The sequence below is a fragment of the Ranitomeya variabilis genome, chromosome 4, assembly GCF_051348905.1.
Source record: "Ranitomeya variabilis isolate aRanVar5 chromosome 4, aRanVar5.hap1, whole genome shotgun sequence".
Classification (NCBI taxonomy): Eukaryota; Metazoa; Chordata; class Amphibia; order Anura; family Dendrobatidae; genus Ranitomeya; species Ranitomeya variabilis.
The window spans coordinates 85495835-85519304 of record NC_135235.1 but is presented as its reverse complement, the minus strand read 5'-3'; the positions used below and the strand labels follow the sequence as shown (position 1 = coordinate 85519304).

Here is a 23470-nt window from a genome sequence, read left to right as displayed (position 1 = left end):
TACAACACCATGATGTTTGATCCTCCCACTAGGCATTCATTTTGCTTGATTAGAGCAGACACTTCTGACGTTGTCTATTGGTCATGAGTGGCTTGACACAAGGAATGCAACACTTATAGCCCATCTCATGGATACATCTTTGTATGGTGGCTCTTGAAGCAATGACTCCAGCAGCAGTCCACTCTTTGTGAACCTCCCCCAAATTTTTGAATGGCCTTTTCTTAACAATCCTTTCCAGGCTGCAGTTATCCCAGTTGATTGTGCACCTTTTTCTACCACACTTTTTCATTCTACTCAACTTTTCATTAATGTGCTTGATACAGCACTCTGTGAACAGCCAGCTTCTTTATCAATGACCTTTTGTGGCTTACCCTCCTTATGGAGTGTGTCAATGACTGCCTTCTGGACATCTGTCAAGTCAGCAGTCTTTCCCATGATTGTAAAGCCTACTGAAACAGACCATGTGGCCTTTTTAAACACTTAGGAAGCCTTTGCAGGTGTTTTTTTGTTAATTATTCTAATTTACTGAGATAATTCCTTTTGGGTTTTCATTGGCGGTAAGCCATAATAATCAACATTAACAGAAATAAACACTTGAAATAGATCACTCTGTTTGTAATGACTCTATATAATATATGAGTTTCACTTCTTGTATTGCAGAACTGAAATAAGTTAACTTTTTGATGATATTCTAATTTTATGAGAAGCACCTGTACCTGTTCCTATTTGGAATTGTTGGTATGCTAAGTATAAAAGTTGTTCATGATGCATTTAGACTAAATTTTATATTGTCTATGGCTAGTTATGATATAAACATATGTACATGATATCTTATTAGTATGATGAATGCACATTTTCTATAATGATAGTTATTTCTGCTCAATGAGGACATTATTCTATAAGAAACATACCCTTATTCCTGGAAAGTGAACAGTCTGGCAATATAAGGATTTCTGTACAGGATTTTCTCAAAGTGAAACACCAAAAGAAAATCATGAAGCGCTGTAGATCTAAAACCGACGGCCTGGAAAATCCCTGCTGAGCTCACCTCATCTTTCTGCTGTAATTCACTTCCAAGTGCTGGCGGAAGAAACTACTGCATTTTACATTCAAGGATATCAGGATATACAACATATCATACCCCCAATGCTAAATACTTAATAGTTATGTCACATAGTATATTTGCAAAGATATTGCAACTATAATAATGATGTAGTAAAGTTATTATTATGGAAAATGTGACTTCTGTGCATGAAGCACAAAACTGAAGCTGCGCTATAATAATGCAGTACAGTGGATCTTTAGTAGGAAAAAACACTTTAAACTAGACTGCTAATTGTACATGAAAGTATGGGACATTAAAACAGAACATTAACACCTCTTATTCTCGCTCTAGAAGAGAGACAGCTAAAGGCCACTCAATAATACTCGCTTTACAACTATTTTTTATAACGTTTTTCCAAATCACATAATCCATCTATCTGTCCTTAAACACATTCTGTATAAAAGCGATGGATGTCAGAAATCTGTGATGGCTAAAGACTAGTTTTGATCAAGCACTGAAATGCTCGAGTGCTTTATACTCGAATTGAACACGTCGGACGCTTGGACAATCTCGACTCGAGTAGCAAGCTTAATGAAAATGAATGGCAAATTCAAGCATTTTTCAGAGGACTCTATTTCAAGTGCTGTGCCTGGTTTCTTTTGGGGACCCAAGCACTAGCGCTCCACAAGATACTCACCCATCACTACTAAAGAAACCCATTGCTGTACAATATACCACAAGGCATAGTTAATGCTTAAGTGGCATTGGATAATAAATATGTTAGTTAAATGTAAAGCAAAAACTTAAAACTTAAAAAAAAACTTCACACGGGGGAAGTTATCATCTATTATTTTAAGGGGAATATCTAATTGGAATTTTAAGGCAATGTATTATTTTACTAATAAATACAAGTTAATGAAGCAGACTAGTGTGTACAATGCCAGTCTTAGATTTGAACCCATTCTTTTTAATGCAGAAAATAGTATTTAAATGGAATCTGTCAAGATAAATCCTCCTGTGGATTTCTCTGAAATAAAACATAACATTTCAGATTTCAAGGTATCACATTGTTCATCTTCCTATAACTTAGATTCAGATATAGATGGCAAAGAAGGGTTGACCCTCATCAGGGCCGGCGTCAGCACCCGGCGCACCCGGGCAAGTGCCGGGGCCCTGGCGACACAGGGGGCCCACTCACGCTGTCATAGATGCATGGCACAAGCATCTTCTCACTCGCCACTCAGCCAGGCAGGCAGGCACATAGGGGTTAAGAGAACGTAGCCAGCCGTGACTGTTTGTGGGCGGAGAGAGCACGTTCTCCTGCTCTGCTCTCCGCCCCTGGCTGGCTACAGTGAGTGCATGCAGCCTGCTCTCCGACCCTGGCTGGCTACAGTGAGTGCATGTGTGCCCTGCTCCGCAGCCATCCTGTGTACCCCCACCCTGCCTGTGTGCCTGCCAGGCTCCGCAGCCGTCCTGTGTACCCCCACCCTGCCTGTGTGCCTGCCAGGCTCCGCAGCCGTCCTGTGTACCCCCACCCTGCCTGTGTGCCTGCCAGGCTCCGCAGCCATCCTGTGTGCCTGCCAGGCTCTGCAGCCGTCCTGTGTACCCCCACCCTGCCTGTGTGCCTGCCAGGCTCCGCAGCCATCCTGTGTGCCCCCACCCTGCCTGTGTGCCTGCCAGGCTCTGCAGCCATCCTGTGTACCCCCACCCTGCCTGTGTGCCTGCCAGGCTCCGCAGCCGTCCTGTGTGCCTGCCAGGCTCTGCAGCCATCCTGTGTCCCCCCACCCTGCCTGTGTGCCTGCCAGGCTCCGCAGCCGCCCTGTGTACCCCCACCCTGCCTGTGTGCCCTGCTTTGCATCCCTTCTGTACCCTCACCCTGCCTGTGTGCCCTGCTCTGCAGCCGTCCTGTGTACCCCAGTGCCCCCATAATAGAGTAGCACCCCCATAATAGAGTAGCACATAACTGAACCCCATGAGACATAAGACACATTCATGTACACACGGCAATACAGAGCGAGCGGCTCCTGCGTGCTGAACTTATCAGGCAGATTCCGGAGGAGCTCCTACCGGTGCCTGATTGACTCTGAGTGCAATGGTATCCCTGTATTCTGGGGTTCTGGGTGAGCTGGGCGGCTGCAGGTTGCAGCTGAGATGCTGAAGTACTGTATATACACTGTACAGTACCACTCCTCCTGTATATATACACTGCACAGTACCACTCCTCCTGCCCTGTATATACACTGCACAGTACCGCTCCTCCTGTCCTGTATATACACCGCACAGTACCACTTTTCCTGTCCTGTATATACACTGCACAGTACCACTCCTCCTGTCCTGTATATATACACTGCACAGTACCACTCCTCCTGTATATATACACTGCACAGTATCACTCATCCTGTCCTGTATATATACACTGCACAGTACCACTCCTCCTGTTCTGTATATATACACTGCACAGTACCACTCCTCCAGTCCTGTATATACACTGCACAGTACCACTCCTCCAGTCCTGTATATACACTGCACAGTACCACTCCTCCTGTCCTGTATATATACACTGCACAGTACCACTCATCCTGTCCTGTATATACACTGCACAGTACCACTCCTCCTGTTCTGTATATATACACTGCACAGTACCACTCCTCCAGTCCTGTATATACACCGCACAGTACCACTCCTCCTGTATATATACACTGCACAGCACCACTCATCCTGTCCTGTATATATACACTGCACAGTACCACTCCTCCTGTTCTGTATATATACACTGCACAGTACCACTCCTCCAGTCCTGTATATACACTGCACAGTACCACTCCTCCTGTATATATACACTGCACAGTACCACTCATCCTGTCCTGTATATATACACTGCAGAATTTACAATAGCTGTCAGTCATGTAAGAAGTGAAATCTGGCATTGTACTCTACATTTCTCTGCCGTATCTGTGCATCATAAATCGGGGTATGTGTTAAAGGGGGGGGCCACTGAGACTCTTTCACCCGGGGCCCTCAAAAACCTGGAGCCGGCCCTGATCCTCATGACAGATTCCCTTTAAATAGTGTTTTCTTCATTCAAGAGAATAAGTATGAATCATTAAGTCTAGAAGCGCACACACCAGCCTTAATGAATGGGTTTTCTGGAGCACAGTGTGTCTAATTATTTGGAGTTTCAATCCAGTTAATGAATCAGGTACATTTCTGAAAGAGCATGCGCTAGCGCATTTAAAGTACTCCAGTTAGTAATTTTTGATGAATTTGATGAGTGGGTGTAACCATGCATGTCCCACCAATGCTCTGCCCATCTTGACCAATGTGAGATCTCCAGAAGTCTTAAAAATATTTTTGCACAACTTCCAAACTTAATAAATTGTACTCCTAAAGTGTCAGCAGAAAAATGACCTAGTGCTTAAATCAGACTTAGATATATTTTTTCTAACTTTTTGGGGTAATGTTTCAGTTTTCATTTATCGGTTTAAAAAAAAAAAAAGTTTAGCCATTTGTATACCTGCCACTAGGACTATTATAGACCCATATTTCCTGATCATCCAGAAAAAAATATCAGGTACATTTGCAGCAATAGACGAGTTCAGCTTCTATATTTTGCTTTGAAGCATATAATGAGAGTGTGCAAAAATCATTGTGCAGGGAAGGGGAGCATGGTCAGCGGTGACATCACCTATTGTAATTGGTAGATCCTGTGTTATCAGTTGTTTATAGAGGTTACCTGCTATTGTCCTATTAGTGGCGATAATGAAATTTCTGAAAAGTTTCTTCAAAGAACAGTAAGCATGAATCTAAATTAGTCCCAGTGGCTAATGGAAAATTTATGGATTACTAAAGTGATTGAGGACAATGTCATATTTCCATGTAGCTGAAAATACGGGCCTTGGAGTTGGTTACTAGCGGGCCCTTAGCACTCAACACCGACAATGACTGAGACTCCATGTGACACTGCATAGTGCTGTATACCTCCGGAATATAGCAGGTGAAGTTGTGACTGGAAATACATGGATCTATTATGATTCCGAGACCTAAATCCCAGCACGGAGATGGAAAAACACTCTACTTTCAGGGAGCCTACATAATAAGTCATTTCATTATATAAACATTGACTTTCAATAATCAAGGGAAGGGACCTGCTACAAAGATAGACTCCTACAATTGGCACCTTACAATTTCATACAGTGATGTAGGAAACCTGTGGAAAAAAATATAAAAATAACAACAAATACGATAGGCTACCTAGATATGTAATTAAACATAGATTTAGTACATTCTCATTCAAAGTTTGAAAATGTGATTTTCGGAATTCAAAAAATCAACATTGGTTTTCATAAAACTGAAAAATACCTTGTTAACCAATGTAAAATTCACTTTTGACCTAACATCAACCTTTATTTTTTTATAATTTTTAGATATAATAAATTCTAAATATTTTTTTCAAATTTGTTCTATACCAAAGTGTCCTACAGCTCCTACACAGCTCTTCCATCAAATTTCTTCAACGCCACGACCACAGAATTTATGACTACCTTGTTTGATATTTATAGAAAAGAAAGTGCTTTTTCCCCTTCTACCAATAACTTGGTGCCAACATTTGATTAACAATATGTCCTTAAATTCTCTATGTGAAAGTCAGGACATGACAGAGATCCGAATTCCTGTTCAAAGAAAAGGAAAAGGCTCTAGCTGAAGTTGATTCATCCCTCCACTGACTTGAAGGTTGAGTTAAGAGGAGACACAGTTTATATAAGGTCTACTTTTAATTAATATTGTTGTAAATTACCAATGACTTACATGGCAAGAGATAAAAAGCGCTTGGAAATCACTTAATACAACATCAAGATTTGCATATTTAAATGGGAATACTGGGATTCAGCTCTTGAGATTTAGGATGTTGGAAGCAGGACTCTGGTAAGCCCACTTACGCATAGGATCCTACTGCTTGTAGAATTTCTATTTAGATAGGTCCTAATTAGTACTGCTCCATAAATACACTATTTAGACCTACAAAAAGCGAAAATAAGGTAATTTATTGGAAAACCCAAGGTCATCCTCCTCTTGCCATTAGCAACCACTAAGAGATCTGATATTTTAGCTTACAGCAATTGTAATACCGTAAATTTTATTAACAAGAAATCCCATAGTTGATCGTTTCGTTTGATGTCAACTTTGCTACGTTATATTAAGTTTTCAATGGAAAAATCAAGCTATATCATGAGAAAACCTGACATTCTTAACCTTATAATCTTTTGCAAATCCCAAGACATGTTTAAAATAATATGAGGTTATGAGTATCTATCTCATACCAGAGTGTCCTTAGATGGTATTTTTAAGTTGGAACTCCCTCGGCTACAGAATCTAGAACTAAAAGTCAGTAACAATAGGTTATCATATATTTTCTGCTCTACTTACTGTATGGTGCATTGGTAATAAGGCACACACTGCTGGCAATCTCTGCAGCAAGCATCGATTGTATGTGTTTCAGTAGCAGCGCTAACAAGCTGTCCATGTTACCTTACCTCAACCTGTTAATTTTACTCTACCATACTTATATTGGCTACATTATATTCAATAATACCTTTGGAAATAGGGTAAAATAAAGGTTGATTATGTAATCCTTCTGCCTGCTTTCCATATTTTCTACATGTAATATTTTCTGATAAAATCCATAAAATATTTTTAAAAGCAAAGCAGTTATCTATAACCTGCACACAGTTAAAAATCCCTACTTCTCCCATTGTTAAAATTAGTGGTGTTTGCCGACACAGCTAAGAGGAGCTTAGTGACGACAAAAATATTCAGCTTCCAAATGTTGCATTGGCATACATAGTTATAATTATTGGTGCCTGCCACCACAACTAGAAGGATCTTAGCATGACAGATATATACGGCTCTCATGTTTTGCATTGGCATACATAGTTATAATTACTGGTGACTGCCACCACAACTAGGAGGATCTTAGCGATGACAGATATATACAGCTCTCATGTTTTGCATTGGCATACATAGTTATAATTACTGGTGACTGCCACCACAACTAGGATGATCTTAGCGATGACAGATTTATACAGCTCTCATGTTTTGCATTGGCATACATAGTTATAATTACTGGTGACTGCCACCACAACTAGGAGGATCTTAGCGATGACAGATATATACAGCTCTCATGTTTTGCATTGGCATACATAGTTATAATTATTGGTGCCTGCCACCACAACTAGAAGGATCTTAGCATGACAGATATATACGGCTCTCATGTTTTGCACTGGCATACATAGTTATAATTACTGGTGACTGCTACCACAACTAGGAGGATCTTAACAATGACAGATATATACAGCTCTCATGTTTTGCATTGGCATACATAGTTATAATTACTGGTGACTGCCACCACAACTAGGAGGATCTTAGCGATGACAGATATATACAGCTCTCATGTTTTGCATTGGCATACATAGTTATAATTATTGGTGCCTGCCACCACAACTAGAAGGATCTTAGCATGACAGATATATACGGCTCTCATGTTTTGCACTGGCATACATAGTTATAATTACTGGTGACTGCCACCACAACTAGGAGGATCTTAACGATGACAGATATATACAGCTCTCATGTTTTGCATTGGCATACATAGTTATAATTACTGGTGACTGCCACCACAACTAGAAGGATCTTAGCAATGACAGATATATACGGCTCTCATGTTTTGCACTGGCATACATAGTTATAATTACTGGTGACTGCCACCACAACTAGGAGGATCTTAGCGATGACAGATATATACAGCTCTCATGTTTTGCATTGGCATACATAGTTACAATTACCGGTGCCTGCCACCACAACTAGAAAGAGCTTAGGGACGACAGATAAATACAGTTCTCACATTTTGCATTGGAATACATAGTTAAAATTACTGGTACTTGCCTCCACAACTAGAAGGAGCTTAGTGATGACAGATATATACATCTCCCATATTTTGCATTGGCATACATAGTTACAATTACTGGTGCCTGCCACCACAACTAGGAGGATCTTAGTTATGACCAATAAATACAGCTCCCATATGTTGCATTGGCATACACAGTTACAATTACTGGTTCCTGTCCCCACAACTAGGAGGAGCTTAGTGACGACAGATATATAATTCTCTAATATTTTGCATTCGCATTCATAGTTACAATTACCGATGCCTGCCACCATAACTAGGAGGAGCTTGCTGATGACAGATATGTCCAGCTCCCATATTTTGCACTGGCATACATTTAAAGAGGGCATGTCAATGGGATTTGGACTTGATTGTAGTGGCTGATAAAAATGATAACATTTGTGAAAAAAAATCTGTTTCTTCGTTCTTCTGTAATTAGCTGTATAAATGTTATGCTAATATAGCATTAGTACAGCAGGGCTAGACATTGCACTTGTTTTTCTCCTGCTTGTCTAAGTATTATCTGCACCCTCGCCTGCCTCAGGTTTACGACTCACAGGTAAATGTTTTTTCTAGACCTGCCTTCTCTTGCCGAAATATCATGCAAATACCATTGTTGGAGGGGCCTAGTCATGCACAGATCACTTTTTTCAGCTCATTTAAGTTATTTGGAAGTTAAGGTGCATGCCCAGCTCCAGCAATGACTGTGCCTGTTCAGCCGAAGGAGTCAGGCCACAAAAAAGCAGTGACCTTGTAGCATACAAAAAGTATTTTTGGTCATGATAATTGATACACAGATGAATTATTTCTCAGAGGTAAAGCAGTTTTTAGAGCTTTGTCTGATCATCTGTGTGTCCATCACATGAATAGGAAGGAATGATGAAGGACATAAAACAATAGATAATGAATGGACACAGTGAATGACAATAATCATGAAAACTGTAAGAAATTGATATATTAAATAAATTATAGTAGAACACGGTTGGTGAACATAATAGGAGAAAGGGCTTCCTGGGATGATCTGGCATCTTTAGGGTATGTGCACACGTTGTGGATTTTGCTGTGGATCTGCAGCGTTTCTGCAGCTGTGGGTCCGCAGCAGTTTCCCATGAGTTTACAGTTCAATGTAAGCCTATGGGAAACCGAAAATGCTGTGCACATGCTGCAGAAAAAAACACGCAGCGGTTTACAATCTGCAGCATGTCACTTCTTTGTGCGGAATCGCGGCGATTCTGCACACATAGGAATGCATTTATCCACTTACTTCCCGCATGGGGCTATGCCCACCATGCGGGAAATAAGCGGATCATGTGCGGATGGTACCCGGGGTGGAGGAGAGGAGACTCTCCCCCAGGCCCTGGGAACCATATTTGTGTAAAAAAAGAATTAAAATAAAAAATAATGATATACTCACCTCTCAGCGCTGCACGCGGCCGTCCGGTTGCAGGGTTGCTATGCGAGCAGGACCAGCGATTACATCACGGTCACATGACCGTTACGTCACGAAGGTCCTTCTTCTGTAGCATCTTTGGAACCGGACCGCCGCGTGCAGCGCCGAGGAGATCGGGACATCGGAGGGTGAGTATAACCATTTTTTAATTATTTTTAACATTACTATTGATGCTGCATATGCAGCATCAATAGTAAAACAAGTGCAGGAGTAAACCCGCAGCGGAAACCGCAAGACAAACTGCGATAAATCTGCAGGGATAACTGCAGTGGTTTTGCCCTGCAGATTTATCAAATCCGCTGCAGGAGAACCCACAGAGGACCCTTCCTATGTGTGCACATAGCCTTAAAGAGGACTTCGGTGACAATCATTATGTTAGCCATTCCGTTTACCGGGACTTAGTCAGCATCTGGTTTTCATGCTATTTCCCCTATGCAGGGATCTGTCCTTTGTCATAAAGTTCCCTGGGTTATATCCATGGAGTTTCTGCCATATCATGGTAATCAGCAAGATAAATAGTAATCAGGAGGAATATCATGGTCAAAACTAGGAAAGTGTGACCAGAGACAAAATCAGAAAGCAGAAAAAGGGTTAAGTCTAAAACATGACACATTTCAGGGCTATTTGCTTCTTTTTCATATAATAAGACAGTGGATTTGATCTCAAGATTGCTAGAAATGCATTAAGTATAATATCATAATGCAGCAGACTTCACACTTGCATAAACAAGAGGTCATTTATTTTTACAAACTTACAAGCAATGGCATAAAATGTGTGTTCTATAAAAAATATAAAATCCCAGTGGCGTATCAGACTGCTGCCCAACATTGGGTTTTGCTTTACCAGCTTCTTCCAGATCATATGAAACCCAAGGTTGGGCAGGACTCCAGCATGACACTTGGATTTAATGATAATAATAATTAGCATTATTTGTGGGTAAATAAAAATAAATAATCTATTGATTAACCGAGTGTGAAGTCTACTGCACTATGGTATTAAGCTTTGCCTGATATTGCCATCTCCATGTGTGGTTCCACCATTACTCCAAAGCAACATGCCCGCTGCCTTGAAGTTATCCTTTATTCCGAGCCTTCATTCACCCCCCACATCTGATCACTGGCTCGCTCTTCTTATCTGCATCTCAAAAACATTTCTAGAATTCGCCCTTTTCTTACTTTCGACTTTGTAACAACTCTCACTGTTTCACTTATTCATTCTCATCTGGACTATTGTAACTCTCTACTAATCGGCCTCCCTCTTATAAAACTCTCACTGCTCCAATCTGTCCTGAATGCTGCAGTCAGGATCATATTCCTCACCAACCGCTACACCAATACCAACCCATCCACTCCAGAATCCAGTACAAAACTATTACCATCTTCAACAAAGCACTCCATGGCTCAGCACCAACCTACATCTCCTCTCTGGTCTCAGTCTACCACCCTACCCGTGCCCTGCGTTCTGCTAATGACTTAAGGTTAGCATCCTCAATAATCAGAACTTCCCACTTCCATCTCCAAGACTTTTCACGTGTTGCGCCGATTCTTTGGAATGCATTACCCAGGTTAATACAATTAATCCCCAATTCACACAGTTTTAAGCGTGCCCTAAAACGCATTTGTTCAGACTGGCCTACCGCCTCAATGCGTTCACTTAACTATCCCTGTGTGGCCCATTCAAAAAACTTAAACCATAATCAGGTTCCTCGCATCATGTTCTCATACACTTTATGCAGCTAATAGCCTCTGTGTCTGTACTGCTACATACTTAGGCTGTTAACTGGTTCATGCAGCTTTACATGAACACCTGATCCTTACACTATGGCTGGTCCAAACAACGAAAGCAATTCTTACCATCCACCTCTCGTGTCTCCCCTTTTCCTAATAGTGTGTAAGCTTGCGAGCAGGGCCCTCATTCCTCTTGGTATCTGATTTGATCTGTGTTTATTGTTATACTGTAATGTCTATTGTCTGTACAAGTCCCCTCTATAATGTAAAGCGCTGAGGAATATGTTGGCACTATAGAAATAAAATTATTATTATTATTATTATTATTATAATACAGCCATAGGAATGTCGGGATCAAAATTAGGATTTTATCTTTCATTCCCTGGAGGACTGGACAACTATTGCTACAAAGCTGATCAGCTTTGCTGAACTTTTTTTCCTTAAATATATACAAAGCTGCTGCATGGAAACTGCCATTTAGACTGTGATCATTCGATTTTCCATGTGAGCCACAGGAGTAGGAGCGTCAACTGATTACAGGAGAAGAACACAATGGTAACTATATACTTCTATTATATACTGACAGTAGTTTAAAGGGAATCTATCACCAGGTTTTTGCTATCTCATCTGGGAGTAGCAAAATGTAGATAAAGATACCCTGATTCCAGTAATGTATCACTTAGTTTACTGGGTGACACAATCAAAGTGTTTAGATGTAGAATAGGGCATAGTTGAGAAAGATGACACCATCCACACCCCTGATTAACACCTCTCTTTGTACACTGTATATTGACAGCAAGCAACTAATCAATGCTGGGGGTGGAGTTGGACAAGGATGCACTAGAGCTGTAGTCCTGTAGTGTTAATATCCTGCTGATAAAACACTCATTGTATCAAAACAACAGCAGATAGCTTAATAAGTGACATATCACTGAAATCAGTATCTCAGCCCCAACCTAATGCTGCCTTAAAATCAAATAGCAAAACCCTGCTGACTGATTCCCTTTAACTAGGTTGCTGCACATCACAATGGTCTATTGACTAGTTCAGCCATTGTCTAGTCAGTAAGTCTCACTAATATACATTACTAAAACATTATTACTGGGTAATACACTCTGCCCAAGAGGAGGTGAAAACAGGATTACTGACATTTTGTTTGGAGGATGGCGTGCCACTCAGCACCAGAGGTAGTACCTTCTTTTTACTACAGTCTACTAACAAACAAGAGCCACAGAGGCGGTGACTGACGGCAGAGAAAGGCGATGCAGGAGCATGGTCAGTAAAGCATTTGACAGCGAAACTATAATAATCCTAACAACTTTGATGTAAGTTTTCCATTTTAAGACTAAGGTTTCTTCTATGTATTGAAAATTGGTTAGATTTATACTCTTCTTAAAGTTTTAAATGAGGTTAATAGCAGTGAGGGTTTTGTTGAGTCACCTGTGCAACTGGTCTACTGAATCTTCAATGTGGCTTTTATGAGATGCTGCCTAACCTATGGATGACTGCCTGCTAGAGAGTCACTTATCTTCCTGCCCTGGAGCAAGAATGTACACTAAGGAGTATACATTACACTTTGCTATGGTTACTGGTTAAGCACTGGGATATACCCTGGAGCACAGTTTGAAGACTATGACTTTTGTAGATGTAATACCTTCTTACGCAGGTGAACACTGCACGCGTCTCAGCAGTCGTGATGTACTCATTACTATAATATGCATCCAAAAATAAAGGGAAACCATGCACAACTCAAGAACCAAGATGCTGCTTACTAACACAAGCTTAGCATCCTACAAACACCTCCTGGAGGCATTGGTAGATTAAAAGGACTGTCAGCACAGGATGACTGTTCAAACTGTGTCCATCGATGGCGGAGTCAATCATTTCAATGCACCTTCCCACCCACTTATTTTCCCTATCTCCTCCTTCTCCTCTTTGATGGAGAGCTCTGGCTTCATAGATCCAGAGAAGGGTGGTGATATGTAGAAAACAAGCAGGTGGAAAGCTTTATTTAAATGATGGGCCCTGCTGCGAAGCACCGAGTACCTGAACTTGGATTCAACAGTCATTTTGTGCTGACAGACCCTTCAGTAATGCTGCAAGACATATGAATTTAGTTAGGAAATGTGAAAATTGCACAACATTTATCAAAATGGCTCAAGAGACAAAAAATATCTGATCTTTATCTATATCTTTTATTCCCCCCTTTTGACATCCTTATATTTTGTCACATTTTACAACTCATCTTGTCTAAAATGGGAGCAGTGGTGTAATGTGAAGCTTGTGGATCCCAATGCAAAATCTCTGATAGGACCCCCGACTAACACAGATTTTTAATGGCAATAGTCTTTTCATATGAGCCAGAGGGATCTCTTGGGCTTCCTGGGCTTCAGGGTCTGGGCGCGAGTTCAACCCCTTCACCTATCACGGTTACGTCCCTGAATACATCTTGCGCTCCCACTAGGCTGCAGGGCTAAAAGTCTCTTCGTTCCATGTAAGAAGACTTCTATGCTTATGTGAAAGCCAACATTACCAGTGACAAATGGGGGCCATGTTAGACATTTTTCCTTTGCAGCTACAAGCATCCAATGAAGTCACTGATCTTTACCTTGTTTCTAAATACGTCATACTTTAGGTGCATTTTATTTTACAGTTTTTTGTTTCAACTTTGAAGAGAATTCTGGTACATTTTGCATACTTAATAACCATGATTGAGTCAAGTAATCAAGGACCATAAAGTATGCACAGAATTATCATTATAGTTCTATCATTATAACTCTATGTATATGGGAAATGGAGTAAAATAATATAATATTACTCCTTACAGACAAAACCAACTTTGGCCTCACAGGTGTTATTCTCTTTTGCAGGCATTTTTATAATTGTGTCAATGCATTTAACATTAAAAAAACACATTTTTCAGTTAGTCATTAGTGTTGAGCATTCCGATACCGCAAGTATCGGGTATCGGCCGATACTTGCGGTATCGGAATTCCGATACCGAGTTCCGATATTTTTGTGGTATCAGAAATCGAAATCAGAAGTTCCCAGTGTATGGTTCCCAGGGTCTGGAGGAGAGGAGACTCTCCTTCAGGCCCTGGGATCCATATTCATGTAAAAAATAAAGAATTAAAATAAAAAATATGGATATACTCACCCGTCCGGCGGCCCTTGGACCTTACCGATTGTAACCGGCAGCCTCCGTTCCTAAGAATGAGGAGTTTAGGACCCTCGATGACGTCGCGGCTTGTGATTGGTCGCATGCCGCTCATGTGTCACGCGGTCCCATGAGCGGCATGCGACCAATCACAAGCCGCAACGTCATCGAGGGTCCTAAACTCCTCATTCTTAGGAACGGAGGCTGCCGGTTACAATCGGTAAGGTCCAGGGGCCGCTGGACGGGTGAGTATATCCATATTTTTTATTTTAATTCTTTATTTTTTACATGAATATGAATCCCAGGGCCTGAAGGAGAGTTTCCTTTCCTTCAGACCCTGGGAACCATCCAGGATAGCTTCCGATACTTGTGTCCCATTGACTTGTATTGGTATCGGGTATCGGTATCGGCGATATCCGATATTTTTCGGGTGTCGGCCGATACTATCCGATACCGATACTTTCAAGTATCGGAAGGTATCGCTCAACACTATTAGTCATCAATCTTAATTAAAAATATTCTACAGATTTTATGAATAACTATCATTCTACATGGTGATTGACAACAAATGGACTTGGTGTAATTTAATTCAGTTTTTACCCTGCAGAGCGTAAGCAAGCTCATTTTCTAACATACACATTGGGTAACCGTATCTCTGCCGACGTCCCCATGTATAAGAATGCTCGACTCGGCACAGAACTCCTGTGTTTTCTATGAAATAGCAGCTGACAAACTCCTCTGCCAGCGGCTTATCAATAGGGAAGCAATAGACTCAGCCACTAGGATTTCAGTGAAAAAAGAATCCAATCGACATTTTCAGATGACTTTAGTCTAATGTACACGGGGACCTTTATTCTGCTGACATCTATCACAAGCATGATATAAGCTTGCATGTATTTTTAACAGAGAAAGGGGAGTATATATACAGGTACACACACACACATATATATATATATATGTATATATATATATATATATATATATATATATATGTATATATATATATATATATATATATATATATATATATATATATATATATATATATATACACAGTGCCTTGCGAAAGTATTCGGCCCCCTGAAACTTTTCAACTTTTTCCCACATATCATGCTTCAAACATAAAGATATCAAATGTAAATTTTTGGTGAAGAATCAACAACAAGTGGAACATAATTGTGAAGTTGAATGAAATTTATTGGTTATTTTAAATTTTTGTGGAAATTCAAAAACTGAAAAGTGGGTCGTGCAATATTATTCGGCCCCTTTAGCTTAATACTTTGGTGCGCCACCTTTTGCTGTGATTACAGCTGCAAGTCACTTGGGGTATGTCTCTATCAGTTTTGTACATCGAGAGACTGAAATTCTTGCCCATTCTTCCTTGGCAAACAGCTCGAGCTCAGTGAGGTTTGATGGAGATCGTTTGTGAACAGCAGTTTTAGCTCTTTCCACAGATTCTCAATTGGATTGAGGTCTGGACTTTGACTTGGCCATTCTAACACCTGGATACGTTTATTTGTGAACCATTCCATTGTAGATTTTGCTTTATGTTTCGGATCATTGTCTTGTTGGAAGGCAAATCTCCGTACCAGTCTCAGGTCTTTTGCAGACTCCAACAGGTTTTCTTCAAGAATGGTCCTGTATTTGGCTCCACCTTCCCATCAATTTTAACCATCTTCCCTGTCCCTGCTGAAGAAAAGCAGACCCAAATCATGTTGCTGCCACCGCCATGTTTGACAGTGGGGATGGTGTGTTCAGGGTGATGATGAGCTGTGTTGCTTTTACACCAAACATATCGTTTGGCATTGTTGCCAAAAAGTTCGATATTGGTTTCATCTGACCAGAGCACCTTCTTCCATATGTTCAGTGTGTCTCCCAGGTGGCTTGTTGCAAACTGTAAACAACACTTTTTATGGATATCTTTGAGAAGTAGTTTTCTTCTTGCCACTCTTCCATAAAGGCCAGATTTTTGCAGTGTACGTCTGATTGTTGTCCTATGGACAGACTGTCCCACCTCAGCTGTAGATCTCTGCAGTTCATCCAGAGTGATCATGGGCCTCTTGGCTGCATCTCTGATCAGTCTTCTCCTTGTTTGAGATGAAAGTTTAGAGTTGTCAGCCGGGTCTTGGTAGATTTGCAGTGGTATGATACTCCTTCCATTTCAATATGATCACTTGCACAGTGCTCCTTAGGATGTTTAAAGCTTTGGAAATCATTCTGTATCCAAATACAGCATTAAACTTCTCCACAACAGTATCACAGACCTGCCTGTTGTATTCCTTGGTCTTCATGATGCTCTCTGTGCTTCGTACAGAACCCTGAGACTATCAGAGAGCGGGTGCACTTATACGGAAACTTGATTACACACAGGTGGATTATATTTATCATCATTTGGCATTTATGACTGTGGATCATTCAGAGATCCACAATGAACTTCTGGAGTGAGTTTGCTGCAATGAAAGTATAGAGGCCGAATAATATTGCACGTCCCACTTTTTTTTTTTTTAATTTAAAATAACCAATAAACTTTGTTCAACTTCACAATCGTGTTCCACTTGTTGTATATATATATATATATATATATATATATATATATATATATCCAAAAAGGAGGCAGCACATCCAAAATTGTGAAAAGGTAGGGATCCCGTATTCACCATCACCAGCTACATTTAAACTCTCTTAAGATTAGAAAGGCCCCATAGAGAGAGTTGAAACATACCTCTTGTTACATAGTTACATAGGTTGAATAAAGACCTAGGTCCATTAAGTTAAATTTTTCTCCACCAATTGTACATTCTATCACTAAATTAAATATAACCTGCAATGTTATATATTTTTGTATAATGTAATGTCTATTTTTTTAAAAGCTGTTATAGTGTCAGCCATTACTACCTCTTGTGGTCGGCAATCCACAGTCTGACTGATCTAACTGTAAAGAACCCTTTAGCTGCCGGAATCGCCTTTATTCCTCTACATGTAATGAGCACCCCCTGGTCTTTCGTACGGTCTTTGGATGGAATATGTCATGTACCAGTCCTTTGTACTGACCACACCTATATTTATAAATGAGATCTCCTCTGAGACATCTTTTCTTCTAAGCTAAACAAGCCCAACTGTTCTAACCTCTCATCTAGGTCGGTGAATAGTTTTTTACAGTTTCACTATTTTGGATGTGCTGCCTCCTTTTTTGGATTTATATATCTTTACTAGGAAGCTTACCTAGCATCTTAGGAGATTCAGGGACTGAAGCTGTTTTTCTGGACTTTTTATATTATATACATTTAGGGGCAGACACACCATTGCTGCAACCTGTGCAGCCCAACAAGGGCCCAACAGGTAATTCACCAAGCAGGTAGAATTGAGCACTATGATGAGTCATTGGATCCATGCATTGTTATTTTACCTGTTCTGTCTGTGTCTGTATACTGTATATATATATATATATATATATATATATATATATATATATATATATATATATATATGTTTATATATATATAGAGAGAGAGATTTAGAGATTTATATATATTCTAAAATTGTGCAAGTTTATGCAGTCTACGAATGTGGAAGTTTGAAAGTCAATATAGAATTAAACCCCATACCTTCATCACTCTGTGCCAGATTGCGTTTGAAAGAGTTTCCTAACACTATTGCAAAAGTTATCCAGTTCCAGAGCTTCAGTATCATTTTCTGTCAAACGTCACTCGAGGCCAATCTGAAATGAAAAAGAAAAAAAAAAAAAAACAACATGAAGGTTTGACAGGCTCATTCATCATTCATTCAATGACAGTCATGTTGCGGAGATTTCTATTCTGTTCATCATCGTTGACTGGTATCAATAACTGTGTAACTGTTCTTCTCTGCAGAAATAAGCAGTGCGACTTTACTTATTGCCCTCTAGCAGTCCTGAAAAAAAAGTCTTCTGATAACAAATCCGCAGTAAAGAACGACTTTTGTTTTCTTTTTCTTTCTGTAACGCTACGATGTGTCAGGAGTTCAGAAAATGGTACCAAAGTACTAAAATTGACTGTAAAATGTTATGGCAGTTGTAGAAAAACATCAATCTAAAAATCAAACCTCTCTCTTCTATGATACAGACATCAGCATGAAATCTCAGATGCAACTTAAAAGAAAACCAAGGCTGGAACGCCGGCAGATCTACAAAAGTGAGCTAATATTCTTTATTTTTATCTAGACCACTCATGGGCTCTGTGAACTTTTGTAAAGTGTATTTACCACCGAAATATATTAATAACTGTTACGGAATGTCTATGCATGTGAGAATATGGCATGGAGGGGTTAAAACAATTATATATATATATATGCCTATGTCTTGTGAATGCTATTTTAACCCCTTACCGTCTGCTCACTATCTTTTGAAGGCTGGCGGTGGTGGTTCCAAGCCTGCAGAGATATATTTTGACATCGCTACATTAACAATCCAACTTCTGCAATCTTGCAGGAGCAGGTCAGGTCAGGTCCTCAGCTGTCAGAAACAACCGGGTACTCTGAGGAGAAGACAGAAAGTCACTATTACCGCTTCTGACTTTTCTTTTCGAGGTTACATATAGCAAATATGATGCTTCAGTTGAACCCAGTGATCACATGATCCTTGAGGTCTAACAAGCATAGAAGAGTTGTTTTTCCCGAATTTTATCATTATGTTCCAGTTATAGTAAGAAAAAAATATAATAATGATAAAGAAAACAAAAATGTGACAATCTTTAGAAATCTTTTATGACCACTTTGGCCCCAGATTATACAGGAAATATAAATACGGTATATATGAAATAGAAAAAAATAAATTGTTACAAAAATGATGAAAAATGTGATTTTTTTGTAAAAATTACATTTTATTACACATATATAATGTATGAAAAAACCTACATACTGTATATTAGGTATATCCACATGTCCATATTAATCTTAAGAAATAATTCAAGGGGTTTAATCCAGAGAACTAGTCTGCTTACCGAATTAGGAGTAGGGAAGGAATTTTTACCCTAATATGGAGCCACTATCTGCCATATGGGGTTTTTGTCTTCCTCTGGATTAACATGTTGTGGTATAGGTTGAACTCCATGGACTAAAGTCTATCTTCAACCTTAAAAACTATGAAACAATACATTATGAAAGGAGGAAATGAAAAAAAAAATGACAAGATTGAGAAAGTCTCACTCTTTGGGTCTAAACGCTGCTCAAGCCCTTATGGGCTATTAAACCACCATTATTTTTTCTTAAAAAGGAGTGCTGTCTTCATTTTTTTACAATATACTGTGGATTGGTCGATGCCTGAAAGGTCTGGCACCTGCTTTTCATGCACTGCTTGTTAGTGCTGCTTTTCAACTTTTCTTTCTACATAGATAGACAGATACAGTAGCTAGATATGCTGATAGTACTACTATTGCTACTACTACTACTACTACTGATAGATAGTAATAGATAGAGATACTTTTTTTGTCAGTGATAAAAAACCCATGAAACTCTGACCAAATTCGGATGGAAATTAATGATGAAAACCTAGTCAATTTTTCTTGTACGTAAAAAAAATGATGTTTGAATGAGGCCTTGAAGTAAACCAGTTAAGGAACAATAACAGTTCTCTGCTTGTCCATGCACTTTATTAGGTATGTCAAGTCATCCCCATTCAAGGAAACATTAAAAGGGTTATCAACTACTAGTGCAACCACTTTTTCAACTAACTGTTTGACTCAGATGAAATAAAAAAAACCTATACTCACCTCCCATGCTAGCATCGATCCCGTGGTGCTCCCTCTCCCTTGGGCTCTCATGCGGTGCTATGACATGTGACCCTGACACCCCATCAGCACTGGCATCTTTGTCCTTGCCTACGTATGGATTCGACATGAAGAGGAAGTCAGAGAGCAGCTGCAGCCCGGACATCCTCTTCGTGTTAAATCCATACATAGGCAGGGACAGTGACGCCAGTGCTGATGGGGCGCCGAAGTTATATGTCAATAGCACATGAGAGCCCCAGGGAGAGTGAGTGCCAAAACCATGGGAATGGCGCCGGCATGGGAGGTGAATATATTTATTTTTTATATTGGGTCAAAACATTTAATTCAAGAAGGGGTTGTCCTAGTAGTAAACAACCCCTTTACCAGGGACTGCTAAATAATACTAATGAGAAAATTGTGGGAATAATAATAAAAATAGTCTCATACTTACTGCATATAAAATAAAAATAATTCCCCTTATAACCAAAAATTCAACTCCTGACATGTTTCTATTGTCAGGAACCTCAAATTTTCTTTGTTGCAATGTTCTCTTAGGATTTAGTCCAGTGAAAATGTAAAATATGTCTACCACTTGAAGAATTCTTTTTATTGTGTTTTATTTTTATAGACTCTATTTGTGCAAAGTTTTAAGTGAAGCAACCTTGGAAAAAAATCTCTATAATTCATATACTTTCGCCATTTTCTCACTTTGCCCACTCTTTGATAATGGCGTATAACATTTTATATTGCTTTGAAACAATGTACTTTTATATACGTCCATAACATTGAATTGTAGGACCTTCAAGTTGCTATCTTTTGTTTAGTCTCCTATTATTCCTATGCTATTTAAACATGAAAAAACAAAGTTGCATTTCATATATTCACTTACTAATAGGTAGATGATCCAAGATGGTAAATTAATCTCGGCACATTCTCAGATATGCACTACATAAGCCATAATTATTATACTAAATGTAAGAAAAAGTGTTTCCAGAAGGTCAACTCCAGCATCCTGAACAATATCAGCATACCAAGAGATGTTTAGTATATTGCTTCATTTGAGTTATCTGCATATTTTTTTTACATATATTAAAAGGAGCAATCTAGTCTGTACAGCCTTCTGTTTTAAACCCATTTGGCGAATGTCAAGCTGATGAGCAGAAGGAGACTTCAACTATTCAATGGTTTGAGCTGAGAGGTGAACAAAAGAGAACAACAAAACAAATCTTTTTGCTTAATTTTATATACTAAACCATCATAGCTATTTTTTGAGCTTTCAGATGTAGCACGTGCCAATCGAACATCTGTTGCACTACAAGACTATTGTGCTATAAAATATTGCATTTGCAAAGCACACACAAAGTTAATGGGCATCCAAGTTAAACAAATTTCAATAAAACGATCACAAAATTTGTTAGCACAACACAAAACTTCAAACACTCACTTTTAGCAATGGAGAAACAGCATGGTGGAATGGACTGGGTGGTGGAACCACTATTCCATGATCTGAGGAGAGCCTGGAGGGACATAACTAGGTGCCTCACCAACTCTGACCTCGGATGCACGGAGGCTGATGATACCGCAAACCAAGGAGGGACGAGGAAGGTGAGACTAGGTGCTACACCAGGACTGACCTTGGTTTGATGGCATCTGACCCCCAAGGGACAGGAGGCAGGAACAGCCAGGAATAGTAGACTTGGTATGAACTGGTTGGCATGGCTGGTGTACTAACTGGCATGACAGACACACAGGCAGGCAGATAATGCTGGGCACAACTGGTATCTTGGCAGGCAGAAACAGGCGGGCACTGCTGATAGACAGGCAGGTGGGCACAGCTGATAGACAGACAGGTGAGCACGGCTGATGTACAGGACAGGTATACTGGGATATAAGCATTGGGATCTGAGAACTAGCAAGCATAATTAAGAAACAGGCTAACAACGTTGCACAGGCAACTACATGCAGGTGGAGGTGCCTTAAATAGTAAGTGTCTCCCAGCCATTGGCTGGGGACACTTTAGGATGGTGTTCGCATGGCCCCTTTAAGAGGGAAGGAGCTCACACCCTAAGCACAGTGTGCGGGGATCTGCATGCTGTGCACATACCCCAGGTAGCAGAAGAGCAGGGAAGGAGAAGGAGGAGCGGGACGTGGGCCATGACAGTAAATTAGTCATCATGTCTGCTGGGGGACAAGGGCAGCAAGCTGGGATGCCAGTCTTAATTTCACTGGTGCATTCAAGGGGATAAATGATAGTAGGGTACAACTAACAGCTAACATAGAAAAACTAAAAAAATAAAAAAACTCAAAAAAACACATACCATAAAATATGGCCTTTCGAAAACCCTATCTGATGACAAATGCACATTAAGCAGGATGAACCAGGCCTCCACTAGTAAAAGCAAGTGGCAACACAGGTGCAAATTACTGAAAAAAACAGCCATCCCCACACTAACCAGGTATTGGAGGGCTTGGCTGCCTAGTAGAAAAAATGCACAATGATATGGCTTACATAGGACGCCTGTCACACAGGTAAGAGTGATGCAAAGTGTCTGGTTTGCAGCCTATTAATGACGCCCTTGTATTAACAGGTGGGCTGCCCAGCACTATAATATGCAACACACAGGGACAGGCACCCCAATAGACCAAGCCAACAAAAAGAGGCCTAGCCACGTCCTGCAAAAAATGATATGATAAAAAGTTCAAAAAATGAATGCACATGATAAATACTGATATAGAAGGGTTAATAGGTTGCCTTTAAGTGCCTCTTGCCTTTAATTGCTAGAATTACTAGAATCTGTTAACGCAGTAGTTTGATGGTCTCCTTTCAAGGAGACTATACTTCTTATCAATGTATGTTCTTAATAGTCAGCAACAACATGTACTGGGTTATGGTAAATAAAGTATGACCCTGGGTGATGGTGGGGACTACATGACTTACATTGAAATGCATTTGTTGTAAATGGTATAAAATATTGCCTCTTGCTGCATTACATCAGATAAAAGTGACTTGCTCACAGAATATGTGTGAGGTGTCCTTTGTCTCCAAGCGGGCTTGTAAAATGACGGGCATAATTCCACAATTTGGTCTCACTGGTGATCTGGCGTTCTGACATTGGGTCAGAAGCAAACAGCTATGACAGTTTTGGCGCCCAACGTGGGGCTGTGGTAACCAGCCTATTCGGAATCCGTATGTGGGAGCTTCCTGGGGGATTGGACATGCAAAACACCAGCTGCAGCAAGGTGAGAAATTTTATTCTTAAAATCTGTTTTGCACTTGCAATCTCTCTTCTGGATCTGTCCATACCTCTGGGTAAAAGGCTGCGAACATGGTTCAAAGAATCCACATCACCAGTGAGTTTTGTGTTTTGTCTGTTTATGTCCGCATGAGAGTTGAATAAAAGAGTTATAAG

The 23470-nt window shown here is 40.1% G+C and overlaps 1 protein-coding gene across 2 annotated transcripts in view; it reads right to left on the bottom strand.

Moving 5' to 3' along the window:
* Positions 1 to 23470, bottom strand: part of PCDH15 (protocadherin related 15) — a 2374726-nt gene that overhangs the window by 2126709 nt on the left and 224547 nt on the right. Inside the window, exon 2 of one of the 2 annotated variants that reach the window (XM_077258870.1) lies at positions 17918 to 18037. In XM_077258870.1, the coding sequence (XP_077114985.1) occupies positions 17918 to 17930 (13 nt within the window). In that variant the 5' untranslated portion in view covers positions 17931 to 18037. The remainder of the gene's footprint in view (positions 1 to 17917; positions 18038 to 23470) is intronic. The other variant, XM_077258871.1, reaches the window with a different exon arrangement.